An 18,245-nucleotide genomic window follows, 5' to 3' on the forward strand; every position below is an offset into this window, starting at 1 on the left:
CAGGTTCCTGGCTACTGCTGTACAGGAGGGCCCCACTTATACAGCACGTCAGGTTCCTGGCTACTGCTGTACAGGAGGGCCCCACTTATACAGCAGGTTAGGTTCCTGGCTACTGCTGTACAGGAGGGCCCCACTTATACAGCAGGTCAGGTTCCTGGCTACTGCTGTACAGGAGGGCCCCACTTATACAGCAGGTTAGGTTCCTGGCTACTGCTGTACAGGAGGGCCCCACTTATACAGCAGGTCAGGTTCCTGGCTACTGCTGTACAGGAGGGCCCCACTTATACAGCAGGTCAGGTTCCTGGCTACTGCTGTACAGGAGGGCCCCACTTATACAGCAGGTCAGGTTCCTGGCTACTGCTGTACAGGAGGGCCCCACTTATACAGCAGGTCAGGTTCCTGGCTACTGCTGTACAGGAGGGCCCCACTTATACAGCAGGTCAGGTTCCTGGCTACTGCTGTAAAGTGGAACACAGTTGTTTTTCACTTTTAAGAGCATACAAAATCCTGCTAACAAGTTTACACTATCATATATTAAGTGAGCAATAGAGGTAGACTTAAACATATGCAGTACACACATTACTTCAAAATGTTTTTGTCCTTAACTTATAGTAAGTTGTGATTGTATTTATTGTAATAAGTCTGAATAAATAAGGACTGGCTATAATTGAAAGTTAATGCGTTTGTGATACACCATGAAGCAAAGTGCTGTAAAGTGGGGCTTTCTTGTATTTATACGTTTATATTACCTGGTGAGAGTTCCGGGGGTCAACGCCCCTGCGGCCTGATCTCTGACCAGGCCTCCTGGTGGATCAGAGCCTGATCAACCAGGCTGTTACTGCTGGCTGTACACATTGTAATAAGTTATTTATGCTTACATGAATTAGGTCTCTCTCTCTATCTCTTTCTCTCTCTCTGTCTATCTCTTTCTCTCTCTCTCTCTCTCTCTCTCTCTCTCTCTCTCTCTCTCTCTGTCTCTGTGTCTCTGTCTCTCTCCCTGTCTGTCTCTCTCCCTGTCTCTCTCCCTGTCTCTGTCTCTCTCTGTCTCTGTCTCTCTGTCTCTATCTCTGTCTCTGTCTCTCTGTCTCTCTGTCTCTGTCTGTCTCTCTGCCTCTTTGTCTCTGTCTCTCTTTCTGTCTTTCTGTCTCTGTCGGTCTCTGTCTCTCTCTGTCTCTGTCTCTTTCTCTCTGTCTCTCTTTCTCTCTTTCTCTTTCTCTCTTTCTCTTTCTCTCTCTCTCTCTCTCTCTCTCTCTCTGTCTCTCTCTCTCTCTGTCTCTGTCTCTGTCTCTCTGTCTCTCTCTCTCACACACACACATACAACAGGCCTAGTGTGTAATCAACATGTGCCTAGGACAAAATGGTAACTAACTAACTCGTGTAAGTGGTAATGCATTATTTACAGTGGGTGGACAAAGTCAGGGTATTTTTTGAATGGTCTTCTGTTGGAAACAGTTAATCATTGACGTCCCACCAGAATAAAATTATTTTTTCACCCGCAGACACAAGTTTGAAGGAGGTGGCAGCAAGTGAAGTTAAGGTGCATGACGCTAAAGCCAATCGAGCGCAAATCCATCATAACCTGGAGGAGTACGACGCATCTGCAGTCATAGTGAGGTGAGGGCCATTCCAGGATTGTTGGGGGTGTGGGGATGTTGGTAGAGGTGTAGGAATGTTGGTGGGGTGTGGGGATATTGGTGGAGGTGTAGGAATGTTGGTGGAGGTGTGGGAATGTTGGTGGAGGTGTAGAAATGATGGTAGAGGTGTGGGAATGATGGTGAAGGTGTTGGAATGATGGTGGAGGTGTGGGAATGATGGTAGAGGTGTGGGAATGATGGTAGAGGTGTGGGAATGATGGTAGAGGTGTGGGAATGATGGTAGAGGTGTGGGAATGATGGTAGAGGTGTGGGAATGATGGTAGAGGTGTGGGAATGATGGTAGAGGTGTGGGAATGATGGTAGAGGTGTGGGAATGATGGTAGAGGTGTGGGAATGATGGTAGAGGTGTGGGAATGATGGTAGAGGTGTGGGAATGATGGTAGAGGTGTGGGAATGATGGTAGAGGTGTGGGAATGATTGTAGAGGTGTGGGAATGATGGTAGAGGTGTGGGAATGATGGTAGAGCTGTGAGAATGATGGTAGGGTTGTGGGGATGATGGGAGGGGTGTGGGGATGATGGTAGGGGTGTGGGGATAATGGTAGAAGTGTGGGAATGATGGTGGGGTTGTGGGGATGATCATAGGATTGTGGGGATGATGGTAGAGGTGTGGGAATGATGGTAGAGGTGTGGGAATGATGGTAGAGGTTTTGGGGGTGATGGTAGGGTTGTGGGGATGATGGTAGGGGTTTTGGGGGTGATGGTAGGGGTGTGGGGATGATGGTAGGGGTTTTGGGGGTGATGGTAGGGTTGTGGGGATGATGGTAGGGGTTTTGGGAATGATGGTAGGGTTGTGGGGATGATGGTAGGGGTTTTGGGGGTGATGGTAGGGTTGTGGGGATGATGGTAGGGGTTTTGGGGGTGATGGTAGGGTTGTGGGGATGATGGTAGGGGTTTTGGGGGTGATGGTAGGGTTGTGGGGATGATGGTAGGGGTTTTGGGGGTGATGGTAGGGTTGTGGGGATGATGGTAGGGGTTTTGGGGGTGATGGTTGGGGTATTGTGGAAAATACTGTATATATTTTCCAGAAATTCAGTAAATAGATGGCCATACTGTATTTAATAACATTTATGTCATAGAAAACAGAAAGCCTGCATCTGCGCAAACGAGACTCACCATCTTGGTTTTGAATTGGATACAACGTTAGTGTAATGGGAAGGAATTCTCGTGCTCTAGAGGTTAAAATTGGGCTGACACCTCTCAAATAGGAGGCGAAATTGTTGGACATGCATTCCTGTATAACTTGAGATATCAGGAGACTGGACAAGACAGCTCCAGGAACCTCAGATAAGCTCTCTAGATTTGTGTATAATTCTGGCCAGTGTTTTCATAAATTTAGTTAGTGAGGTTTTTCTGAGTATGATACAACTTAATATCCAGTCAAATTGGTGAGTGATATTAAGATATATTTTCCTTCTGTTATGTAGTTGTGTATATATATAACCATTTATTATTTTTAATATACAGTCCACAAATTTATATATATACCAGTATTCCTGGTGTATGTATATTTCATTTAATTAATAGGTCCAGAGTAACTTGTGGATATGACAGTGGTAGGTATCGAAGGGGGACATTTTTTGCGACCTAAGTGTCCCAAATTCCTACTTGTCTAACTGATAAATAATAGTTATCATTGTTCATTTACTGTTATGTATATAATGATACATACAGATAAATGCAATTTTCACAGGTATGGGGATGATGGTAAAGGTGTAGGAATGATGGTGGAGATGTGGGAATGATGGTTGAGGTGTGGGAATGATGGTAGGGGTGTGGGAATGATGGTAGAGATGTGAGGATGATGGTAGAGGTGTGAGAATGATGGTAGAGGTGTGGGAATGATGGTAGAGGTGTGGGAATGATGGTAGAGGTGTGGGAATGATGGTAGAGGTGTTCACATTGCAAGTTGCTCCATAAACATACTTATCTACGTTCATGTTATCATAGTGGGTTATAGATCTACTCAGGCTTCTAACTGCATTCCTATAACAATCATCTTCATTATTTACTTCTCTCCTAATATTATTCCTAATGCTAGACACAGTTATACCAAAGTTATATTCTACATTCTCCTTCTGGATACTCTTCTTGGCTAACATATCAACTTTATCATGAAGGAGTAATCCAATGTGTGATGGGATCCATAGCAATTGTACATTAATTCCTTTCTCCCTGATTTTTGAGTATCTATACCTGGCTTCCCCAATGAGCATGTTGTTGGAGTCATTATATGAGTCAAGAGCCTTCAATGATGACATAGAATCAGTAATAATGATAGTCAAGTTCAGTGTCATAGGTTAGCTTTAGTGTCATTAGGATTGCAAACAATTCAGTTTGCAGTGTAGACGCCCAGTTGTTAATTCTTATGCCTAACTCAACAAATTTATTATGGTTCTTAACTAGGGAGGTGGCAACAAGAGCAGATGCAGCCCTGCCAGAAGACTCCTGTTTAGATCCATCAGTGTATATAACTTGTGATAACTTATTACTACCAGCTAGGTGAGAAATTTCTTCTTGAGCAGTTGCTTTAACAAGTGATTTAAGGAAGGGATTACTACCAGTGAGCTTCTTGGGTGTGGGAATGATGGTAGGTGTGTGGGAATGATGGTAGGTGTGTGGGAATGATGGTAAGGGTGTGGGAATGATGGTAGGTGTGTGGGAATGATGGTAAGGGTGTGGGAATGATGGTAGGTGTGTGGGAATGATGGTAAGGGTGTGGGAATGATGGTAAGGGTGTGGGAATGATGGTAGGTGTGTGGGAATGATGGTAAGGGTGTGGAAATGATGGTAAGGGTGTGGGAATGAGGGTAAGGGTGTGGGAATGATGGTAAGGGTGTGGGAATGATGGTAGAGGTGTGGAATGATGGTAGGTATGTGGAAATGATGGTAGGGGTGTGGGAATGATGGTAGGGGTGTGGGGATGATGGTAGGGGTGTGGAAATGATGGTAGGAGTGTGGGGATGATGGTAGGGGTGTGGGAATGATGGTAGGTGTGTGGGAATGATGGTAAGGGTGTGGGAATGATGGTAAGGGTGTGGGAATGATGGTAAGGGTGTGGGGATGATGGTAGGGGTGTGGGGATGATGGTAGGGGTGTGGAAATGATGGTAGGGGTGTGGAAATGATGGTAGGGGTGTGGGGATGATGGTAGGGGTGTGGGAATGATGGTAGGTGTGTGGGAATGATGGTAGGTGTGTGGGAATGATGGTAGGGGTGTGGGGATGATGGTAGGTGTGTGGGAATGATGGTAGGGGTGTGGGGATGATGGTAGGGGTGTGGGACTGATGATAGGGGTGTGGGAATGATGGTAAAGGTTGTGGGGATGATAGTAGGAGTGTGGAAATGATGATAGGGGTGTGGGAATGATGGTAGGGTTGTGAGGATGATGGTAGGATTGTGGGGATGATGGTAGGGTTGTGGGGATGATGGTAGGGTTGTGGGGATGATGGTAGGGTTGTGGGGATGATGGTAGGGTTGTGAGGATGGTGGTAGGGTTGCGGGGATGATGGTAGGATTGTGGGGATGATGGTAGGGTTGTGGGGATGATGGTAGGGTTGTGGGGATGATGGTAGGGGTGTGGGAATGATGGTAGGGTTGTGAGGATGATGGTAGGGTTGCGGGGATGATGGTAGGATTGTGGGGATGATGGTAGGGTTGTGGGGATGATGGTAGGGTTGTGGGGATGATGGTAGGGTTGTGGGGATGATAGAGGTGTGAAGGTGATGTGGGAATCAGCTGGAACATGGAGCGAGGGTTATTAAGGTTTGGAGTGGGAACAAATACGTATAAGAACGATGGGAGAAACATGGGTGTGGGAGATGTATGGGGGATGTGAATGGAGCAAAATATGGGTGAATGAACATAGATGGGGTTAAATATGGGGGTTGGGAAATCCGAGGATAAAATATAGGTGTTTGAAAACTTATGAATGTTGGGTTTGATGTGTTATTAATTTTTTTTTTTTTTTAACAAGTCTGCTGTCTCCCACCGAGGCAGGGTGATAAATGAGACACTTGTTGATAAATGTTGCACAAGCATCTTGTTTATCAACTTGTCAGTTTTGTAAACCATTTATTCACACTGTATTTGATAACCGGTTTTCAGCCAATATCTGTCCTGTAGGCAGTGGTTGAAAAAGACTACAGGTGCCCCAGGACTTTCCATGGGGTTACATTCTGATGAACCTGTTGTAAGTTGAAAAATGTAATAATAATAATATGGCCTCTCCTCACTTAACAACGGAGTTCCTTTCCTAAGACCACATCGGTAAACAAATTCGTCGCTAAGTGAGGAGCATACTATAATGGTAGTGGGTTTGTGTCAACCATCTTTGATATTGTTTTAATGTCACCTTTGTACCGTTTATAACATTTATAGTAGATTTTTAAAAGTTTATTCAGTAGTGTACTGTATATTGAAATAAACAGAATAGAGGAAATCAGCCCTAATATACGTTAAGTATGGATACTGCTCAGAGAGCCCTTCGTAAGTCCGAATCGTTGGTAAACGAGTACGTCGCTAAGTGAGGAGAAACTGTATGATAGTATCTTTTTTTGTACAAGTACATGTACAGGTATACAGACCATAGCTGACATCAACGACATATTACTGTATAGAAAGCCCCTTGTTATGCTGAGCATTTCCCCCTAATTAGGTCAGTTTTATCCCAGGATGCAACCCACACCAGTAACACCCAGGTACTCATTTTACTGATTGGGAATATAGACAGCCGGTGTAAAGAAACACACCCATTGTTTCTACCTTTGCCGGAAATTGAACCTGGACCCTTGCCATGTGAAGCGAGAGTTTTAGCCACCACGTGACGTGAGAGCTTTATCCACCACGTGACGTGAGAGCTTTATCCACCACGTGACGTGAGAGCTTTATCCACCACGTGACGTGAGAGCTTTATCCACCACGTGACATGAGAGCTTTATCCACCACGTGACGTGAGAGCTTTATCCACCACGTGACGTGAGAGCTTTATCCACCACGTGACGTGAGAGCTTTATCCACCACGTGACGTGAGAGCTTTATCCACCACGTGACGTGAGAGCTTTATCCACCACGTGACGTGAGAGCTTTATCCACCACGTGACGTGAGAGCTTTATCCACCACGTGACGTGAGAGCTTTATCCACCACGTGACGTGAGAGCTTTATCCACCACGTGACGTGACAGCTTTATCCACCACGTGACGTGACAGCTTTATCCACCACATGACGTGACAGCTTTATCCACCACGTGACGTGAGAGCTTTATCCACCACCGTGGCTTGCTCTGAAACGTTTTGCATAACCAGAGACTATCTATCATGGGGACTTGAAATTGAAGCCATTGTTTATCATTCTGAAAATCCACGAGTTTTTAAGAACAACAATGTTATGAAAAACAAACTGGCTGTAATGTAGAGGGCCAACATGGAAGCCTGGATGGGTGGGTTGTATGGTTGATGAAGGAGAGGTTGTGTGATTGTTGGAGGTGGGGTTGTGTGGGTGTTGAAAGTGTGGTTGTGTGATGGTGGGGTTGTGTTATTGTTGAAGGTGGGGTTGTGTGATTGTGATTGTTGAAGGTGGGGCACCGAACTTGCACACGAAAATCATTCCCTATGAAAGCAAAAGACTCGGCAGACTATGTAACATCTCTGCAATGAAAAGCAGGGGTGCCACTAGCACGATAAGAGACAAAACAATAAGTGTCAGGGTCCCAAGACTGTTCAGCTGTCTTCCAGCATACATAAAGGGGATTACCAATAGACCCCTGGCTGTCTTTAAGAAAGCACTGGACAGGCACCTAAAGTCAGTACCTGACCAGCCGAGCTGTGGTTCATATGTCAGGTTATTCACCTGGAGTTTACCTGGAGAGAGTTCCGGGGGTCAACGCCCCCGCGGCCCAGTCTGTGACCAGGCCTCCTGGTGGATCAGAGCCTGATCAACCAGGCTGTTACTGCTGGCTGCACGCAATCCAACGTACGAGCCACAGCCCGGCTGGTCAGGTACCGACTTTAGGTGCTTGTCCAGTGCCAGCTTGAAGACTGTCAGAGATCTATTGGTAATCCCCCTTATGTATGCTGGGAGGCAGTTGAACAGTCTCGGGCCCCTGACACTTATTGTATTGTCTCTTAACGTGCTAGTGACACCCCTGCTTTTCATTGGGGGGATGTTGCATCGTCTGCCAAGCCTTTTGCTTTCGTTGTGAGTGATTTTCGTGTGCAAGTTCGGTACTAGTCCCTCTAGGATTTTCCAGGTGTATATAATCATGTATGTCTCTCCCGCCTGCATTCCAGGGAATACAGGTTCAGGAACTTCAAGTGCTCCCAATAATTGAGGTGTTTTATCTCTGTTATGCACGCCGTGAAGGTTCTCTGTACATTTTCTAGGTCAGCAATTTCACCTGCCATGAGAGGTGCTGTTAGTGTGCGGCAATATTCCAGCCTAGATAGAACAAGCGACATGAAGAGTGTCATCATGGGCTTGGCCTCCCTAGTTTTGAAGGTTCTCATTATCCATCCTGTCATTTTTCTAGCAGATGCGATTGATACAACGTTATGGTCCTTGAAGGTGAGATCCTCCGACATGATCACTCCCAGGTCTTTGACGTTGGTTTTTCACTCTATTTTGTGGCCGGAATTTGTTTTGTACTCTGATGAAGTTTTAATTTCCTCGTGTTTACCATATCGGAGTAATTGAAATTTCTCATCGTTGAACTTCATATTGTTTTCTGCAGCCCATTGAAAGATTTGGTTGATGTCTGCCTGGAGCCTTGCAGTGTCTGCAATGGAAGACACTGTCATGCAGATTCGGGTGTCATCTGCAAAGGAAGACACGGTGCTGTGGCTGACATCCTTATCTATGTCAGATATGAGGATGAGAAACAAGATGGGAGCAAGTACTGTGCCTTATGGAACAGAGTTTTTCACCGTAGCCGCCTCGGACTTTACTCTTTTGACTACTACTCTTTGTGTTCTGTTAGTGAGGAAATTATAAATCCATCTACCAACTTTTCCTGTTATTCCTTTAGCACCCATTTTGTGCACTATTACGCCATGGTCACACTTGTCGAAGGCTTTTGCAAAGTCTGTATATATTACATCTGCATTCTTTTTGTCTTCTAGTGCATCTAAGACCTTGTCGTAGTGATCCAAAAGTTGAGACAGACAGGAGCTACCTGCTCTAAACCCATGTTGCCCTGGGTTGTGTAACTGATGGGTTTCTAGATGGGTGGTGATCTTGCTTCTTAGGACCCTTTCAAAGATTTTTATGATATGGGATGTTAGTGCTATTGGAGTGTGTAGCCAACAGCAACAGCCTGGTTGATAAGGCCCTGATCCACCATGAGGCCTGGTCACAGACCAGGTTGCAGGGGGGTTGACCCCTGAAACCCTCTTCAGGTATACTCCAGGGGTTGTGTGGTTGTTGAAGGTGCTGTTGTGTGGTTGTTGAAGGTGAGGCTGTGTGGTTGAAGGTGATGTTGTTCCTCTGTGACAACACTCTTATTGCTAAACATAATGAGGGCAAATTCCTGGGTCTCCACCTTGACAGTTAGTTTAATATGTTTATTATGCACCCCATACCCATCCTGTGGGCAGTAGTCAAAAGATTACAGAGATACATAATGGGTCCAGGGACTGGACTCCAAAGTTTTGATAGCTGAGCAAGTTACAAAGTTAATGAACTCTAGGTAGATCTGGTCACGGTCATGACAAGTTACAAAGGTATTTACAGATTACAAAGGTATATAATGGGTCCAGGGACTGGGACCCAAAGTTTTGATAGCTGAACAAGGTACTGTACAAAGGTAGTGAACTCAGAAGTTACAAAGGTAATGAATCATGTAAGTAAATTTACTTACTACGTTTATACATGGCTACAACTTTAATAGAAACAGGATAAAACCATTCACATTACTAAATTTACTAATTTTAATATTATATGTTTTGTAATACCTCACTATTATAAATCTAATTAATGTTAATCACTTCAGTTACCTAACTTTTATACGAGTGCGCAGTAATGTATATTAAAATGTACTGCTCCATAACCTGTGTCAATATAGAGTAAAAATTAGTATTAGTCTGCCTGAAATGCCTGGGCATGCTAGTGGCCTTTTTGTAAATAATATTTTATAATATGTAAACCACACATCGTCAGTTTTACAAGGAAATAAACATTTTCATTTTATTTTGATTTTCACCACCTTATTTTGTGATGTGTCATTGATGTCAGCTGTGGTCTGTATACCTTGTACATGTGATGTGTCATTGATGTCAGCTGTGGTCTGTATACCTTGTACATGTGATGTGTCATTGATGTCAGCTGTGGTCTGTATACCTTGTACATGTGATGTGTCATTGATGTCAGCTGTGGTCTGTATACCTTGTACATGTACTGGTAGAAATAAAGATTATTATTATTATTATTGTTATTATTATTATTATTATTATTATTATTATTGTTATTATTATTATTATTATTATTATTATTATTATTATAAGCTTGCTGATCTTTTTATTCATGAACATGTATAACATAAATCTTAAAACACTCTTACATTCAGTGACTTCCATTAATAATCAGTAATTTTATAATTTTTTCAACACACCAGCTGTATCCCACCCAGGCAGGGTGACCTAAAACCAAAAACAAAAGTTTTTCTTTTTTAAATTTAGTAATTTCTAGTGGAGAAAGGGTTACTAGCCTCTTGCTCCCTAATTTTATAAGTGTACTTATGTGAGCAGGGTAATATTTAGTGAAGGGATTCAGGGAAACCGGTTATTTTCATATAGCCGAACTTGAGTCCTGGAAATGGGAAGTACAATGCCTGCACTTTAAAGGAGGGGTTTGGGATATTGGCAGTTTGGAGAGATATGTTGTGTATCTTTATACGTATATACTTCTAAACTGTTGTATTCTGGGCGCCTCTGCAAAAACAGTGATAATGTGCGAGTGTGGTGAAAGTGTTGAATGATGATGAAAGTATTTTCTTTTTGGGGATTTTCTTTCTTTTTTGGGTCACCCTGCCTCGGTGGGAGACGACCGACTTGTTGAAAAAAAAAAAAAAAACTTATGAAAATCAAACTGTAGTTGTGATCATAATTTTATTTATCACCAGAGAGAAGGAGAAGAGGGAGGCTCTGCGTGCAGAGATCATCACTGCCGTCAAGGCTGGGGTGAGTACCCAACCCAGTGTTTACACTAATAATGTCACTTCTGCCTCCTAGCTCACATTATATTTTTTTCATGTACAGTGGTACCTTGGGATACGAACAACTCAAAACTCGAACAATTATGTAAGTATATTTATGTAAGGTGCTTTGGGGGTCTGAAATGGGTTAATCTAATTTACATTATTCCTCATGGGAACAAATTCGTTCGGTATCAGCACTCGAACAGCCTTCTGGAACGAATTAAGTTCGTATCCCGAGGTACCACTGTATTTTTGTGATAGAAAAGGATGTGTACTCATATATTCATTATGTCTTTTATCAGTCGTGTATTTTTGTGATTGAAAAGAAAATGTACTCGTATATATATTACGTATATCTTTTACCAAACCCGTGTAATTTTTTTTTTTTTTTTTTTAAGAAAAATAATGTGATATCTGTGCACCTCTGGTAAGACAGTGATAGTGTGAATCATGGTGAGAGTGTTTCTTTTTCAAGTCACCACTGCCTTGGTGGGAGACAGCTAATGTGTTTAAAAACAAAAAGTACTAGAATAAACCACGGTACAGGTGGGGATTGAACTCACGCCTTGTGAGTCGTAAAACTCCAGACTGGCCAGTGGCTAACACTCCGGCCTGGAGTTTTACGACTCACTAGCTGTGAGTTCAGTCCCCGCCCATACTGTGATTTGTTTGCAATTGCGTCATTACAATTTCTTGAGTCAAAGTACTAGAATGTTGGGGTGGAAGCTTATCTCCTGGCCACATCACACCTTTATATTGATCAATTTGCTGGTGAAACTAAAGCCTCTCCTCACTTAACGACGGAGTTCCGTTCCTAAGACCATGTTGGTAAACGAATTCTTCGCTAGGTGAGGAGCACACTATACTAGCAGTGGGTTTGTGTCAACCATCTTTGATATTGTATTAATGTCACCTTTGCACCAGTTATAACATATATTTAATGTTTATACAGTAGTGTACTGTATTTTGTAATAAAGAGAATAGAGGAAATCAGCTCTAACATACTTTATTTAGGTATACATACTGGTCAGAGAAGTCGTAGTGAGGCTGAGTCGTCATTAAACGAGTATGTCGCTAAGTGAGGAGAGGCTGTATATATGTATGGAGTTAATTACCACCACTCTCTCCTCCAGCTCCTCTCACTCTTCAGTACCTTCAGATTAAATAAATATTTGCTGTATGTTTTGTTTTCTTGTGGCACAGGCTCTCCTGTTCTTTCTTCCTCTTATTACTTCTAGGTATTACCTTTACCATCTTTGACTCCTTGATTCATTACCTTTGTAACTTGGTCATGATTGTGACCAGATCTACCTTGAGTTCATTACCTTTGTTACCTGTTCAGCTATCAAAATACAGTGGACCCCCGCATAACGATCACCTCCGAATGCGACCAATTATGTAAGTGTATTTATGTAAGTGCATTTGTACGTGTATGTTTGGGGGTCTGAAATGGACTAATCTACTTCACAATATTCCTTATGGGAACAAATTCGGTCAGTACTGGCACCTGAACATACTTCTGGAGGGAAAAAATATCGTTAACCGGGGGTCCACTGTATTGGGGCCCAGTCATTGGACCCATTATGTACCATACCACAGGCAGGGATAGAACCTGCAGTCAGAGAGTCATAAAACTCCAGACTGTGGGTTCTATCCCTGCCCATGGTATGGTTTGTTTGCAATTGCGTCATTACGATTTCATAAGTCCCATTATATACCTCTACTCTGTTGACTACTGCCCACAAGATGGGTATAGGCTGCATAATAAAGATATTGAACTGTTTCTTTTAAAAAATAAATACTGATTGTACATCAATGCAAGTAACTATACGACCTGTTTTTGTAATACTCATTTGTGCTTAATTGTTATCTGTTTACAATAATGTTTTACCACTGAATACTGCATTGCTTAGTTAATCTTAAGTTAATTTTAAGCCAGCCCGTAATGCTCTGCATACAAGTGGCTTTGGCATGCTGCATTTAACTGTATTCTTTTGTACTTCTCTGTATCATGTTCAAATTAATAAATAAATAAATTTGCATATCTCCATACACAGTACAATACCTCATTAAGATTTCTACTTTCAACCTTTCCTCATATTACATTTCCCTAAGTTCTGCTATCTGGCTCTACATACCTCTGCATATCTTCTTCCCTAAGTACTGCTATCTGGCTCTACATACCTCTGCATATTCTCTTCCCTAAGTTCTGCTATCTGGCTCTACAAACCTTTGCATATTCTCTTCCCTAAGTTCTGCTATCTGGCTCTACAAACCTTTGCATATTCTCTTCCCTAAGTTCTGCTATCTGGCTCTACAAACCTTTGCATATTCTCTTCCCTAAGTTCTGCTATCTGGCTCTACATACCTCTGCATATTCTCTTCCCTAAGTTCTGCTATCTGGCTCTACAAACCTTTGCATATTCTCTTCCCTAAGTTCTGCTATCTGGCTCTACAAACCTCTGCATATTCTCTTCCCTAAGTTCTGCTATCTGGCTCTACAAACCTTTGCATATTCTCTTCCCTAAGTTCTGCTATCTGGCTCTACAAACCTTTGCATATTCTCTTCCCTAAGTTCTGCTATCTGGCTCTACATACCTCTGCATATCTTCTTCCCTAAGTTCTGCTATCTGGCTCTACATACCTCTGCATATTCTCTTCCCTAAGTTCTGCTATCTGGCTCTACAAACCTTTGCACTCCTTCAAAGGGGTCACCTTCAAGTGGGAAGACTGAATTTTCTTCCTTTGTCTTTTTCCAGTTTTCTGTTTTGATTTTGTTAGTAACGAGCAACCATCCGGGGAGGTAATATTATGAACTGATAGACTAGTCAATTTTCTTGTGTTCATTGTAACTCGCATAATGACCATACGTACAATTGCTGCACTGTTATTACCTTATTAATCTTTAATTAGTCTTAAGATTGCTGGAAATGTTCTGCATATAAAGGGGCTTTTGGCTTGTACACCCAATTATCATACTCACTATACCATTGGCAGGGTTAGAACCCACGATCAGAGAGTTTCAAAACTCCAGACCATTGCGTTAGCCACTGGGCCACCTAGCCACAATAAGATTCATCCAGCTAGGTACGTATATTTATACGGCTTTGAGGGGACTTGAGCTAGAGTTCGTCGTGCCCACGCTAGCTGGAGATACATCTGTAAAAACTTGCATTTGTGGTCACAGTGGTGCCTATGCTAACCTTCCTATGGTGTAGAAATATACCTAGTTGGATGAATCTTATTGAAGCCAGCTGGCCCAGTGACCAACGCGTTGGTCTGGAGTTTTGAGACTCTGTGATCACAGGTTCAAACCCCGCCCATGGTGTGGTTTGTTGGCAATCGTGTCATTATGATTTCAGGAGTTAAATTGTTATACTAGCATCAAAGACCTGGGAGTGATCATGTTGGAGGATCTCACCTTCAAGGACCGTAACATCGTATCAATTGTATCTGCTAGAAAAATGACAGGATGGATAATGAGAACCTTCAAAACTAGGGATGCCAAGCTCATGATGACACTCTTCAGGTTGCTTGTCCTATCTAGGCTGGAATATTGCTGCACACTAACAGCACCTTTCAAGGCAGGTGAAATTGCTGACCTAGAAAATGTACAGAGAACCTTCACGGTGCGCATAACTGAGATAAAACGCCTCAATTACTGGGAGCGCTTAAAGTTCCTGAACCTGTACTCCCTGGAATGCAGGCGGGAGAGATACATGATTATATACACCTGGAAAATCCTAGAGGGACTAGTACTGAACTTGCACACGAAAATCACTCACTACAAAAGCAAAAAACTCGGCAGACGATGCACCATCCCCCCAATGAAAAGCAGGAGTGTCACTAGCACGTTAAGAGACCATACAATAAGTGTCAGGGGCCCGAGACTGTTCAACTGCCTCCCAGCATACATAAAAGGGATTACCAATAGACCCTTGACAGTCTTCAAGCAGGCACTGGATAAGCACCTAAAGTCGGTACCTGACCAGCTGGGCTGTGGCTTGTATGTTAGATTGCGTGCAGCCAGCAGTAACAGCCTGGTTGATCAGGCTCTGATCCACCAGGAGGCCTGGTCACAGACCAGGCCGTGGGGGCATTGACCCCCCAGAACTCTCTCCGGGTAAACTCTTTTGTACAAACATGTATCATGCTGAATTAATAATATTATTATTACAGTGGTTCCTCGTTTATCGTCGTTAATCAATTCCTGGAAGTGCGACGATTATCGAAACAGACGATTTTCAAATTAATTTTCCCCATAAGAAATACTGTAAATACAATTAATCCGTTCCTGACACCCAGAAGTATTAAAACAAAATTTTTTTTTACATGAAATATAGATGTAGTACATAAACAATACAATGGTACATGATGAATGAAACATTAACAGCATAACACTTACCTTTATTGGTGATTCTTCTTAGTGTATGGGAGACTGGAGGAGGAGAGAGATTGGATTACTGTTTGGAAGGGGAATCCCCTTCCATCAACACCTCAGGTACCAAGTGCTTTTCTGGGGTTACTTCTCTTCTCTGTTTCTTAATGCCACTAGGACCACCTTGAGAGTCACTGGTGTCCTGTCTCGCAAAAAAACTGTCCAGAGAGCTCTGTTTCTGGCGTCTCTTTAAAACTTCCCTAAAATGGTCCAAGACTCTGTCACTGTACAAGTTGCTGATATAGCTTGCAACATCCTTCTCAGGGTGATGTTTCTCCATAAATCTTTCCATCCTACCCCACAGAGCAAAAATCTCCTTAATTTTTGAAGAAGGCAACTTCTTCCATCTCTCTTCCTCCTCCTCTGTAGCAAGATTCTGAGCTGCGATGTGTTGCTGTTCCTGCTGAAGCTCTTGCAGCTCCTCAGTGGTGAGCTCTTCATTGTGGTCTTCCACCAACTCTTCCACATCCTCCAAACTCACATCCAACCCCATGGAACTCCCCAGTGCCACAATTGATTTCACAACTGACATAGGCTCATCAGGGTCAGCCACAAATCCTTCAAAATCCCTCTTGTGGACACAATCTGGCCACAATTTTCTCCAAGCAACAACAGCTTCCTTGATTTCCTTTTTCTATGCCACAATGGAAGATATGGTTGTATGGGGTTTGTTATACATCCTGGCCAGTTCGGCCACACGTACGCCACTTTCATATTGTTCAATGATGTTTTTCTTAAATTCAATCATATTTCTCACCTTTACCAAAGGCTTGGCACTAGGAGCTTTCTTGGAGCCATGGTAGCTTATTTAGCACTTGCAAGCACTAAAATGAATGGAATATTATGAAATATTTCATATGAACAAGTGAGGGGACCATCGCTCACCGTAAACAATGGCACACTGGCTGGGAAGGGAGGCCAAGGCAGCTCAGAGCCGTAAGTACGCGTCCAGGATGAACGACGATTAGCGAGTCAACCGACCATTTGCTAGCCAATGTTTGGACGAAAATAATGCGCTGATTTCCGAAAAGGACGACTATCGAGCCCGACGATTATCGAGGGACCACTGTATATCTGGAGTTTATCTGGAGTTTATCTGGAGAGAGTTCCGGGGGTCAACGCCTCCGCGGCCCGGTCTGTGACCAGGCCTCCTTAGGTCAGTGTCCCAGGATGCGACCCACACCAGTCGACTAACACCCAGGTACCCATTTTACTGATGGGGAACATAGACAACAGGTGGAAAGAAACACGTCCAATGTTTCTACTCTGGCTGGGAATCGAACCCAGGCCCTCACCGTGTGAAGCGAGAGCGTTAACCACCAGGCCACCAGAGCCTATTCTTGTTGTTGGTAATTAAGTAAGTATTTTTAAGGTACAGTGGTACCACAGGATACGAACTTATTTCATTCCAGAGAGCTGTTCCAGTGCTGATGCCGAACGAATTTGTTCCCATAAGGAATAATGTAAATTAGATTAATCCATTTCAGACCCCAAAAATACATTTACAAAAGCACTTACATAAGTACACTTACATAATTGTTCGCATTTTGAGCTGTTCGTATCCCAAGGTACCACTGTATTTTTAAGGCCACAGTGAAAGCCTGTTAAACTTTACCTCTCAAGTATGATTGTTGATCTTTTCTTATTGTATCATACCGACTTGAGAGATTAAAGTTGTTTTGAATGGTCAGGCACAAGGATAATTTAACATAGACACGGCCAATTTACAGCGATTAGTTGCTACTAGCTGAAGGTGCTACCCTGCTTGACCTAGTTGTGGCTCTCTCTCTCTCTCCCCCATTTCCCCTTCTCTCTATTCCATTTTTCTTCCCGTCTCCCCCCAAAGTTGGCAGTGTCAGCTGGGGCAGTCATCACCTTGGTACAGACAAGGGCGGTGTTTCTACTTCCCCCCGACAGTGTTTTGTTTACCCGCCAAATTTCCCCTGACATTCTTTCTAATTTTCACGTCATTATTTCTCATTTTTTCTCATTTCCCCTCCATTTTCTCGCCATTTTTTCTAATTGTTTTGCCAGTTCCCCTCATATTTCCTGCCAGTTCCCCTCATATTTCCCGCCAGTTCCCCTCATATTTCCCGCCAGTTCCCCTCATATTTCCCGCCAGTTCCCCTCATATTTCCCGCCAGTTTCCCTCATATTTCCCGCCAGTTCCCCCTCATATTTCTCGCCAGTTCCCCTCATATTTCTCGCCAGTTCCCCTCATATTTCTCGCCAGTTTCCCTCATATTTCCCGCCAGTTCCCCTCATATTTCCTGCCAGTTCCCCTCATATTTCCCGCCAGTTTCCCTCATATTTCCCGCCAGTTCCCCCTCATATTTCTCGCCAGTTCCCCTCATATTTCCCACCAGTTCTCATATTTCTGCCAGTTCCCCTCATATTTTCCACCAGTTCTTCTCATATTTCTGCCAGTTCCCCTCATATTTCCCACCAGTTCCCCTCATATTTCCCGCCAGTTCCCCTCATATTTCCCGCCAGTTCCCTCTCATATTTCTCGCCAGTTCCCCTCATATTTCCCACCAGTTCCCCTCATATTTCCCACCAGTTCTTCTCATATTTCTGCCAGTTCCCCTCATATTTCCCGCCAGTTCCCCTCATATTTTCCACCAGTTCTCCTCATATTTCCCACCAGTTCCCCTCATATTTCCCACCAGTTCTTCTCATATTTCTGCCAGTTCCCCTCATATTTCCCGCCAGTTCCCCTCATATTTTCCACCAGTTCCCCTCATATTTCCCACCAGTTCTTCTCATATTTCCGCCAGTTCCCCTCATATTTCCCGCCAGTTCCCCTCATATTTTCCACCAGTTCTCCTCATATTTCCCGCCAGTTCCCCCTCATATTTCTCGCCAGTTCCCCTCATATTTCCCACCAGTTCTTCTCATATTTCTGCCAGTTCCCCTCATATTTTCCACCAGTTCCCCTCATATTTCCCGCCAGTTTCCCTCATATT

The 18,245-nt window shown here is 43.4% G+C and overlaps 1 protein-coding gene across 6 annotated transcripts in view; it reads left to right on the forward strand.

The window, feature by feature from the left end:
• LOC128697261 (serine-rich adhesin for platelets-like) overlaps nt 1-18,245 on the forward strand; it is a 594,180-nt gene that overhangs the window by 110,886 nt on the left and 465,049 nt on the right. For all 6 annotated transcript variants that reach the window (XM_070104131.1, XM_070104128.1, XM_070104127.1 and 3 more), the window contains exons 5-6: nt 1,500-1,614; nt 10,767-10,824. In XM_070104131.1, coding sequence (XP_069960232.1) covers nt 1,500-1,614; nt 10,767-10,824 — 173 coding nt within the window. The remainder of the gene's footprint in view (nt 1-1,499; nt 1,615-10,766; nt 10,825-18,245) is intronic.

The sequence above is a fragment of the Cherax quadricarinatus genome, chromosome 89 (assembly GCF_038502225.1).
Source record: "Cherax quadricarinatus isolate ZL_2023a chromosome 89, ASM3850222v1, whole genome shotgun sequence".
NCBI lineage: Eukaryota > Metazoa > Arthropoda > Malacostraca > Decapoda > Parastacidae > Cherax > Cherax quadricarinatus.